We start from the raw sequence: 11,798 nt of genomic DNA, 5'->3' as shown, positions 1-11,798 counted from the left end.
TAAAGTTTCTTTAATACTTTTTTAACTTTGTTATTAAACAATTTGGCCACAAAATAACCACCATCTCCTCTGGTATTAACTCATTAATAATTCCACAGTTGCAGACTTTTAGGTCTGACAAGGGATATGAGTTTAAGTCTAATGCACTTCAGTCATGGTTTCATCAACATGGAATTCTCCATCAAACCAGCTTTGTGTATACTCCACAGCAAAATTGCATTGTAGAACGAAAAAATCGCCATTTATTAGACGTAGATAGATCCCTACATTTTCAGTCCAATCTCCCTATACGTTTCTGGGGAGAATGCATCCTTACAACAACTTATATCATAAACAAGTTGCCCACTCCGGTTTTATCTCATAAAACTCCTCATGAGATGTTACTTCATAAAGAACCATATTACTCTGCTCTCAGGGTTTTTGGTTGTCTTTGAATTTGATCCTAAATCTTTTATGGATCGACTTTCCTGCTATCTTCTAAATAATTTTATTAATATCTTCCTTACCACACATCATCAAAATTCAATCTCCTCCGCAACCACTACGCTGACCGCAACCATCACCCATTATACAACTAGGAGATTCAATGGTGGGACCAGCACCCACCATGATAATCATCCCTCCAACTCTTCCGGTAGGTGTAGTAGTGGGTAATACAGCACGCGCATTGTTCCTGGTCTTCCGGTTGTTGCAAATGATCACTTCCCAACAGAACCATATAAGAAGTACAAATCCTGCTGCCCAAATTGCACCCCAAGAAATTAGAACAATGATCTTTCCTTTTTTCCTTTTTTCATTTTATTTTATCCTTCCTTTATCGCAGTTCTTCTCTTCAGCTGACCTTGTTGTGCCTTATCTTTGGGGTTTTTATTAAACTTCCAAATTCAAAGAATGTTTTAAACTGCCCAACGCGGAAGTTGTCGCAGTTTACAAGCAAACTTGTTATTTGATTTTATGGATCGACTTTCCTGCTATTCTTTTTATACGACACAATTAAATTCAAATTACTCTGTGAAACTGAAAGCCAACGCGGAAAGAAATAGTGCTTCTGGCTTTTGGAAGTATTTGAAGCAATATAAACTTCACAAGGTTAAATGCAGATGAAGCACAAAGTTACTTCGGTTTCTCTTTATTTTTTTGTTGATGTTGATGACTTGAACTCGATCTTTGAAGTTTGTTCAACTTGTTTTAAACTTAAGTAGTAAAGACTTTAGAAGAATTAATAATTTAGTATATGTATGAGTAACTACCAATTTGCATGCAGGTAAAACAATTCAGGTCGAATTTCATATGTTTTTTTGTTTTTGTAAAGTAATTAAATAGGTACACATACGACACAGGTATAGAAACAGGACAGATTCAGAACCGGACCGAGTTAATAGAAACAAATAAATAACAGAACCGAGCATTACAAATACATGTATACAGGTAGAGCACCGATCATAGGGAGGTACAGGTACTCGCTTGGCCAAAACCGAGTCGAACTGTACCGTGTGCAGCCCTAATTATGATTATTCAGTTCGAAACTCGAATAGTCTACAATTCTCCTTTATACAATTGAATCTATCACTGAAATATTGAAACACGAAAATTCTACTTCACTCTAGAATCACGATTGTAATATGTATGAAGGAAGGTAAGACCAAGATCTTTTATGGATAGACTTTCCTACTATTCTTTTTATACGACACAATTACATTCAAATTACTCTAAGCAGATCCAGCCAGCTCAGCTATTCCTCCGAGTATTCGACTTATCAATTCAACAATTAAACTCTAATTACTCTGAGAAGATCCAATCAGCTCAGCTATCCAACCGGAGATTCGACATATTAATTCAACAATTAAATTCTAATTACTGTGGACAAATCCAGACAGCTAAGCTATCCAACCGGAGATTCGACTTATTAATCCAACAATCTTTTTCCTTAATGACAAATCCATTGTATATGAACACATAACTCAATCCACATTACAAAACTTTCCTTTTAAAGACTTTTAGTTAAGATATTTTTCCAAAAGAACATTCCCATTTTGAACTCACCCAAAGTTCATGAGCCCTGCCCTTATCAGTCAAACAAACACCATATATAAAAATCTCTACCCCCATAGTTTACTTTATCTTTTTGACCACAACCTTCTTCTTGCAGCAGCAAAGCAAGCTGCAGAAGCAACAAAGCATTTTAGTAAAGTAAAAGCCCATCACTCCCAAACACATCTAGGGCATGTCAGAAATGGAGGAAGAAAAAATTCAAGATCAGAACAACCACCAGCAGCAGCAGGAGCAGCCTCATCAACAAGATGTGAACACAGATCTTCATCCTCTTCCATCTCCCCCTCCTCCTGCTACTGTGAATCTCATAGATACAGTCACAATCATACCACCAGATTCGCAGCGTTGCAGAAGAAACAGTGGTCATTCTGGTTGGAGATGTAAGAATTTAAGCGCTGATAATAATCTACAATACTGTCAACAACATTACGATTCGAGAAAAAACAATCCGCCTAAGAAGAAGAAGAAAAAATTGATTGAATCTGATTATTCTCCATCTCCAATCTCAAATTCAATTTCTTCACCGATTAAGCTTAAGATTCGGAGAAGAAGAGATGTTGTGGATCTAGATTTTGGAAGCAGCGGCGGCGGTGGTGTTGGTGGTGGTTGTAGTCGTAGTGGTGGTGGTGGTTCTGAATCTGCTGATTGTTGTTCAGAAAAGAGGAGAAGGAAGACGAAGAAAGTCGATTGTCCTTGTTGTGTTGAACCTAGGGTTTCATTTTCTTTAGATTGTTTCCAGAAAGAGCATCTTAGGGTTGAATTGGGGGATTGTGTTGATCTGAATGTGAACCATCCTCCGGAAGCAATTACTCATGAACCTGTTACTGTTGCCGCTGCTGCTGCTGTTGTGACTCCTACTGCTAATGATCTAGGATTTGGGAGTTCAGGGAGGAATATGGAGAAGGTGGATGTGCCGCCGGATGAATTGCGGTGTCGAAGAAATGATGGGGTGAATTGGAGATGTAAGAATTACTGGAGCAGTGATAATGATCTGAGATATTGTGATAAACATTATACAACTAGGGTTATTGGTCTGAGGAGGAAGAGCAATTCCAGGAAGACGACACCGAGGAATGTTGAATGGGGTATTCAGACGAAATCTATTGCAAATGATCTCGATTTGAAGGTTGAATTGGCGTCTGAGGATGAAATTAGTGCGAAGCAGATCGATTCGAAGGTTGAATTTGAAAGTGAGGATAAATCTGTTGATGGGAATCATGTAATGGAAGAGGATAAACCTGCTGATGTTATTATTGAGGGGGATAAACCTGCCGAGGTTATTGAGGAGGATAAACCTGCTGATGTGATTGAGGGGAATAAACCTGCTTATTTAATTGAGGGGAATAAACCTGTTGAATCGGAAAATAAGGAAAATGGGGATGCAGGAGCTGGTGATTTGGGTAATGGTGGTGGTGTTGAGGAATCTAATGGAAATGTTCCGAAAGTGGAGAATGAAGTTGTGCAGGAAATCAAAAAGAAGAAGAAGAAGAAGATTAAGAAGAGTAAGCGATGCGAAGGTGGTGGTAATGGGAAATCTGAATCACAAATTAAGGATAAGAAAAAGAAGAAGAGGAAAAGGGAGAGGGAAATTCATTCTATTTCTGGTTTAGGAACTAGGGTAATAGATAGCGCGAAACCAAGGAAGGTAATGGAAGGTGATCGGTCCGTTAATGAAATCGCAATTCAACATGTTCGGTCTGTCAGTGATGCGGCAATTCAAGAAGCTACCTGTGACTGTGAGTATCTCTTACAGTTCTCCTGTTTTGTTCTGTGGTTTTTGTTTTTGTTAATTGCATCTGTTTTGAGTTGTGGAATGTTTAAATGGATCAGTTAGTTTCGAATTTCATTGTAACACTATAGTTTTGTTGACGAATTTGGAATTTATATCCAGCCGACGGAGTTTTAGAAGCATTTGCTGAAATTGCAATGAAAAAACAGAAAGTTGAAACCACAAAGAAGATGGAGTTGAAGAGATGTTCTGGAGAAGTTAAATCGACAAAATCTAAGGAGCGTATGGTTGAAATGGAAAAAAGTTTGCAGCATTACAAACGCAAGTGGCTTGAGATGTCTGTGGAGCTTGAGAAGAAGAAAATGGAGTGTGTTGAAGTGCAGGGTAAATTGGTGGATGTTGAATCTAGAAAGGTTGTTGCTGATGATGAGTTCAAGAAATACAAAAGACTACGTCGCAAGAAAGACGAGAGGGCTCAAGAAACAATCACTTACTTGGAGGGGAAAATAAAAATGATAGAAAAGGATTTGGAACACGGGAAGAGCAAAGCTGAAGATGAGACTGAATACTGGAGGAAGAAGTTCTGCGATTTGGAGAGTCGAGTCCTGAAGATGGAAAATGGAAACTCAACTTCTGAGAAGATAGAATCAGAAGTTCGGGGTGTACAAAGTGAAGTCACTGACAATGATAAAAACCAATGTGATAAAAGTACAACGGACGAACCTAATGCTGAAACCAGTGGAGGGAGGAATGCTTCTCATGTGGCTGAGTTACAAACTGAAAAGAAACTTCTGAATGGGCATGGCATTGACATCAATAAATATCCTGAGGCGGAACCTGCCTTGCCCGAACACTCTGCTCTGAACATTTCTTCATGTGGAGGAAAAAAGGTTGAAGAAGGGAAAGGGGCTGATTGGGAGGAGAGAAAATCGCAGCATGGAACTTCATTTCAAATTCACTTGGAAATGAACAAGAAGCCTTCTGTGAACGGGGTTTCAGATAGCGGTGGTGAAACTGTTGGTCAGTCTCTTTTAGAAGATTCTAATACCTGTACTAGTGATTCAAAAAATTCTTCTGGTGATGTTATGGATAAGTCGGCGATAAAATATAGGACTAGGGACAAATACAAACTAATAAATTGGGAAATTGAGGCCGACATGATTTCTTCATTTGACGAGGACGCTGAACTTTGTATGAGAGCCGTTTGTGCTCTCTTTCGGCTTCAAAGATCTGAAGAAAACGTATCGGCGGATTGGTTGTTCCATTACAGTGATGCACTCAGGTATGCTTGGGCATCCTCTGCACTTATCCTTCATTTTGTTTATAAAAACTGGAAGCACATTAAGCTTTATATTTGAATCGGTACTATTCAGTAGCTAAGTATAAGCTCCAAGTAGTCGAATAAGCGATTGAAACCATCTGCACATATCAAGGTGACATGTTGGATATGATATATGTGCAGTTGCCGTAATAAATCTGCGATTAGTAAAACGTCATAATTTTTTTGTTTGAAAAACATGTAGGTTTACATTTTTATGCTTTCTAATTTCATTTGCTTAAGCTTCTGCTTGTTCTGCTTCCACATCTTCTTCTGTCGTGATATATGTACATCCTAATAAGTTCCTGACCTGCTCAATTTTATATTCCTGATGACTAGTTATATTTGGTTAAAATGTCGTACTGCCAAATGATACGGTTCAGTTTGGTTTCAAACTTGAATTGCTAAACTAAATTAGATGAATCGACATTTGAATCTTTTCACGGTTTTCCATTTTCATGTGCGTCTCACTTGAACTGTTATCTACCATAGCAGGGGTAGTACGCTCGCCGAGTTTCTTATGGATGGGGATCGCAGAGGTGACCTAAAGAAGACTGTGGAGGAGTTGGATGTATTCGACGGCAAAGCTCGTGAAGACTGCAAAAGGTTGGCTAAAAGCTACTCGAAGCAGTTATTCAGGATCTACCAGAACAAAGAAGATCCTTTCTTTCCATCTTAGCTAACTACCATACCATGAGATCAAGCTGCAAACACCATGTAGTGTTAGTTTCCTTCACCCTTTTCACTAGACATTAAAAACTTGGTCTCGTTTTAAATTTCTTTATATGTTATATATATGCAGTTCAAATCTAGTTAATGTGATATTCTTTTTCTGTTGACTCTCCTATGTAGTAATTGATGTATGATACACAAATGTTTTACATTCTTTTCTCATCCAACTGTTACTATGTTGAGTAGAATGATAGATATTTGTGACAGTTACAATGAAAAACTCGCCATTCTGTCAGTTCCTGAAAATACTCGTAGCAAGTAGTACAGATTTAGCTAGTTTTCTAGTTTTTTGTTAGTTAGCCTTGTCTTTGGGCTTTTTTGGTTGGGTGCCTCGTTTTGGGTTTCCTTTTTGCTTTGTTTTTGGCCGTTTCTTTGGATAGGTACCAGATTTGGATACCTTTTTTGCCTGTTGTATTACTCGGCCAGTTTTTGGCATACTAGTACAATGTTCACTTAGGGCAGTGGATGTTCAGTTGTAACTAACATTGTGTCTTTTAAGGCAAAAAAAGTGTGGTTCACGTGTCTGTTAGGTATTTGATGGAGCTGACATGCTTGACCATGTCAAGTTTGCATGTCGGCAATTTTTAAGAACATACTGGTCTGGATGAATATTTTGATGGGTTTAATTCAATCATCCTTATGCATCTGTATGAACTAGTTGATCGAACTTAAGGGCCTGCAGTTGCAGGCACTCAAGGAGGAATAACTGCAGCTGAATTGAATGTTAAATTTGCCAGGGTTCATTTAGATATTATATGTTAATACTTAGGACCTGCATTAGTTCACATTCTTGAGTGCATGGAACAGGTGATCTGTGCTCTTCATTATTGAACTTGGAGTGAATACAGATGATGGACTGGCGCATCAATGTTACCTCCATCTGACCAAGGACACACTTGAAGATTTATTTGGGAAACAGGTGCTCGAATTTCTTCTGCATGTGATAATGTTGGCACCATAGCTGCCAAATGCAAGTCTTATTTGCTAGAGAAGTTGTGGAGGTGGTTTTACACTGAAATCATAATACTTAGGCTCTTGGATAAATTTAATGTCTTTAAAATCTGAATCTGTTACCGGGTTCTGAGCTCTTACTTGCGCAGAACTCGTCGAGCCTTGAATGTGTATTACCATTAGGCCCAAGCTCTTCGGAACGTGGTCTAGCTGATTTAACTAAAGAACGATTTTTTGGGACCATGGTTTTATTTTGGGTAAAGACATTAGAAGTAAATTTAGGTCACCCCTTATCTGGATATTTATATTAATACCTAAATTACTCTCCTAATTAATTTTGGGTGATGATTAGTTAGTGTTAACAATAGTTAGTGTAATGATTAGTGAGATGATTAAGTTAAAGATAATTAATGAGATTAAAAAATCAGATGTTTTTTTTAAGAAGTAGAATTATTGAGAGAGTAAAGTCAGAGAAGATGAAGAAGGAAAACATGAAAAACGATGGATTTTACCAACCACAATCGGAGGAAGGGCATTTGGGTACCCAGGTGTCCTTCAAACTTAGATAATGTTGGTTGAATTGCTCCAAACTTTCAAAAAAAAATGAAACTTTTTATGTAGATTTGGGCCAATTTGGTTACCATATGTCAAGAACATGTAACCGAACTTTTTAACACCGAACTTTTTATTAAGTTAAAGATAATCTTGGTTACCTGAAAGTGTAGTTCGGTTACGTTTTCCAAACACGCAGGTTACCGAACTCGCTCATTAATGGAGGTTTTGGTCGTACAGTGTAATGTTCGGTTACCTAGGATAAAATGGTAGGTAACCGAACTTAACTTAACAATTTATTTGGGTATATCTTGTGTGTTCGGTTAGTTCGCAAACTTCAACGCAACCAAGTTCCCAACCGAACTGCAGGTTAAAAGTAACCTAGTGTTAGAAGTTCGGTTGGTTTACAAACTTCAACATATTTTCGAATCAACCGAACTGGGCTTATATATGCATATATGCAATTAGGCAAACGTTCGGTTACTACGAAATTTATTTCTTGGCGAATTAGGTAGAATTCGGTTACGAAGTTTCAAAGGTAGAGTTCGGTTACAAAGAAAACTTAACATTTTTGCGAACGGACCGAACTTGTGGACTTCTCATTATTTTCGTAAACTAAAGTTTGGTGATATCCTTATTTTGCGAAGGAATTGAACTTATGGATTTCTGTTGTTCTAATACAAGGAGTTCGGTTAAAAGTATTTTTTGCGAACCAACCGAACTCTACTGGCTAAGTTCGGTTACTTTGTAGTTTTAAATTTTTTTGCGAAAAAAATCGAACTCTATTGGCTAAGTTCGATTATTTTGGAACTCAAGATAGTGGCCACAACAACACAGTTTGGTTAGACTGGATTTGTTTTTTTTTTTCGGTTCTAAGGGTGGAGTTCGGTTACTTTGTAGTTTTAAATTTTTTTGCGAAACAACCGAACAGAGAGTTCGGTGACTTAGTTTTAAATCCAATGGAACCGAACTGTTCTTCGTGTTCTTCATTTTCAAGAAGTTCGGTTAGTAAACTAGGGATTTTTGGAAAATCGGCCTAACCGAACATGACTCTGTAACTCCTACTAAAACCCTATTTTGATGATTTCTATTCGATTGAAGCAATCAAAATTAAATTAAAGTGAAGGGTTTTTTGGAAAATACCTCCGGAGTGGTCCCATGGCAGAATCAGGCTGCGGTTGACGTCTTTTATACTCGATAAAATTATCATGTAACAGAACTTAATTGTGACTGCATTGATGTTGTTACATTTCCTTAAATAGGCGGTGGTGGTGGTGGTGGGAGGAGGTGGTGGTGGTAATTGGTGGTTGGTGGTGGTGATAATCGGAGATGGTGGTGGTGGTAATCGGCGGTGGTGGGCGGTGGTGGTGGGAGGAGGTGGTGATTATATATATATATATATGTGGTTATTAGGTTGGTTTAAATCAAATTAGGTTAAGAGTGGGTTAGTCATTTCAACGTTTTAGGACACCCTTATCACTATAAGGAGGGTGGCCTAATAAAATCATCGTCCCAAAAAAAAAACCATGATCGCCAAAAAAAATCGTTCCAACTAAAGTTGATAAATCAGAATCTTCCAACTTGCAGAGTGGGATGGCATATTTGATAAATCAGAATCTTTGGTGCTTTGAATTTTTTTTTCAGATTACAGCCTGCATTACAATCGCTATTTCTGTTTTAAAAAGTACAATTAGGAATATGCATTTGCTCTTTTAGGAGTTTCGAAAATGCCATTTGACCAGCCGTTTAAATTCTATTTTAGAAGTTGTCAACTATACGGAAGGAACGTGTTGGTTACCCAGATCTAATGGTTACCGGTTACCGATTTCGGTTCTGATTACCAAATTCCGGTTACCGATTTCGGTTCTGATTACCAAATTCCGGTTACGGTTCTGATACCCAAATTTAACGGAGTCATCACTGGAACCGACTCATTGACAGCACAACTTTAAACCAGATTTTAGCTACCGGTATCCAACGATTTTAAACTGACGGTGAATTATCTCGTGAAAAAAACAGGTGGCCGACGATTTTAAACTGACGGTGAATTATCTGGTGAAAAAATACATCGTAGCAGTGACATGCGTCCACACAGATAGATATTGCATATACGACAGATAACACAGAAAATCTTAAGATTCATTTCTGGGGAATTCTTTTATAGCCCACTCTGCCAACCACTCGACTGCGAGAACGCGGTGGTTAAAAGTGGAGCCATTGAGCTTGTCAATTGCCATTTGTGCATCTTCCTTATTCTCAAAGGCTACCGCAATGTAATCTTTCTTCTCAAAAACACGATCAACTGGACCGTAAGTAGAGCATAGCTCTATCAAGTCTAACCTATCAGTTTCTTCTGGGAGGCTTGCAACACGGATGGTGTTCTCGACATACTTCGATACCAGCCTACCCTTAATTGCATGCTGGCAATCTTTCGTCAAGTGGCCACAAATCTCCCCACAACTCTTGCACCTATTTTCCTCCTGGGCCGGTGACCGGTCTGGTGCACTCTTAGACCACGCGACTATGACAACGCGGTTGTTAAAAGTGGAGCCATTAAGCTTCTCAATTGCCATTTGTGCATCTTCCTTGTTCTCAAAGGCTACCAAAGCTAGATCTCTCATTCCCTCATTTTGGATTCCAGGCTCAAAAACACTATGAATTGGCCCATAAGTACGGCATTGCCATTTCAAATCTGAACATTCAGTGTCTTCAGCGAGGTTTTTAACAAGGATAGTTTTTTGGTCATACTTTTTTATCAATCTGCCCTTTATGTAACGACAATCTTTTGTCAAGTGATCACCAATCTTCCCACAATTTTTGCATTCATTTTCCTGCACCAGTATCAAAGGGTCTGGTACATTCTTCGGTTCCTCTGGTACATTCGTAGCCCGCTCGACTGTGAGAACACGGTTATTAAAAGTGTACCCATGCAGCTTCTCAATTGCCATCTGTGCATCTTCACTGTTCACAAAAGCTACCAAACCTTGATCTCTCTTTCCCTCCCTTTGCATTCCAGGCTCAAAAACAAAAGCAACTGGCCCATAGGTACCGCATAGACATTCCAAGTCTGACTTGTGAGTGTCTTCTGCGAGGTTTCTGACACGAATAGTGGTATGGACATACTTGCTTGCCAGCTTACCAATTCCATAAAGACAATCTATTGCCAAGTGATCACCAGTTCTCCCACATTTCTTGCACGTACTACTTTCATGGACCAGTGACGAAGGCTCTGGCGCATTTTTTATTTCCTGATCACCTGTGTTCACCCATGCACATCAATTATATGATTAGTTACCTGTAAAATAGCCACGTAAAATAACCGATCAAAAAAAGAAAATAGCCACGTAAAATAAGATCCTAAATTATGGGATTAAAATAGACCACTAATGATACTGGGGGAAAATCAAACCCTAGCAAAATTTTCAGATTGATGAAATAGCAAGTTAGATCAATAACATAAGAGAAAGAAAACGAACCAAGATCGATATCTTCAGCAGCTGAACCAACAACACCTTCGCTTCCATGGTCTATCTTTCCTTCTTTTTCTTCACAAAAACGGATGGTGGACATCGACATGGTTAAATAATCGAAAAGAGAGATGAGAGATCGAAAAAAGAGAAATAGATCGGACTAGAGTTTCCAGAGCCAGAGCCCAGAGGACGATGTTCTTGCCTTGGTATTGTCCCAGCGGTATATAAAGTATAAATAAGGAATATAGCGGAATTTGTTAGGGACTGGGAAAACTAATCCTTGATAACTCAAGGACCGCTATATAAAAGCTCTACTAATATACATTGGGGTGTTGAGAAAGGATAGTGGTGGTGATCAGTTAGGGATATATATATAGCTACTCATATATATTCAGATCAGAAAACAGAAGGTGCTCGTTCTTTTCTATCGATTTGTTCATTCGCTCTTGGCCGAAGGCATATTCTCATTCTCTCTCGCTGTGTAAAACTTCAGATGATTGCCGCAGATTGTTGTTTCCACCGAGCAGAGTATATCAGACTTACTGCTGGGAAAGTTAAGCATGAAAAAGTCGAGAAAATGGCTGCAGATATCCTAGACTTGTTTCTACATAGAAAAGATTCCTGCACGGTTGGGGATGTAGTAACTCTGTTGTATGAGGCGATCAGAATTTCCTTCAAATACACTCTTGGACCAAATCCATCACTTCTGGAAGCGGCTGATAAATTATTCAGCTTGCATCAAGACTTTCTGCAAGGGAAGTATGATGCAGTTGAAGAACTTAGGAAAAACCCGAGATGGATTGGAGAAGAACTCATGGAGCAGTTGAAGATAAAAGAAGAACATGATTTCATTATGGAACATAAAATTAATAAGAATCATAAGATTTCAAGACGAGAAAGGCTGAAATTCCGAAATTACTTTGTGTAGAAAGCAATCGAGCTGATAATAAGAGATTTGAGTAGCGACCTATTTCAATGTTGTGAAAGGCAAGTA

General features: G+C 38.5%; 2 protein-coding genes across 3 annotated transcripts; one reads left to right on the top strand and one right to left on the bottom strand.

The window, feature by feature from the left end:
• The first annotated feature begins 2,124 nt into the window (after positions 1 to 2,124).
• LOC113319867 lies at positions 2,125 to 6,066 on the top strand. 2 transcript variants are annotated; one of them, XM_026568002.1, is made up of 3 exons: positions 2,125 to 3,788; positions 3,944 to 5,063; positions 5,595 to 6,066. In XM_026568002.1, exons 1-3 carry the CDS (start codon positions 2,225 to 2,227, stop codon positions 5,776 to 5,778), a joined length of 2,868 nt encoding a protein of 955 aa, XP_026423787.1. In that variant the 5' UTR covers positions 2,125 to 2,224; the 3' UTR covers positions 5,779 to 6,066. The 2 variants fall into 2 exon arrangements, with proteins under 2 accessions (XP_026423787.1, XP_026423786.1); XM_026568001.1 differs by having other exon boundaries at positions 5,592 to 6,066.
• Positions 6,067 to 9,273: 3,207 nt separating this feature from the next.
• Positions 9,274 to 10,992, bottom strand: LOC113338799 (polyadenylate-binding protein 2-like). The gene is made up of 2 exons (XM_026584186.1): positions 10,811 to 10,992; positions 9,274 to 10,590 (listed from the first exon to the last, which is right to left on the bottom strand). The coding sequence occupies exons 1-2, from the start codon at positions 10,908 to 10,910 to the stop codon at positions 9,467 to 9,469; spliced, it is 1,224 nt and encodes a 407-aa protein (XP_026439971.1). The 5' UTR covers positions 10,911 to 10,992; the 3' UTR covers positions 9,274 to 9,466.
• Between the last annotated feature and the right edge of the window lie 806 nt (positions 10,993 to 11,798).

The sequence above is a fragment of the Papaver somniferum genome, chromosome 1, assembly GCF_003573695.1.
Source record: "Papaver somniferum cultivar HN1 chromosome 1, ASM357369v1, whole genome shotgun sequence".
Classification (NCBI taxonomy): Eukaryota; Viridiplantae; Streptophyta; class Magnoliopsida; order Ranunculales; family Papaveraceae; genus Papaver; species Papaver somniferum.
Note: the sequence above shows the minus strand (reverse complement) of the source record. Positions and strands in the feature narration are given on the sequence as shown.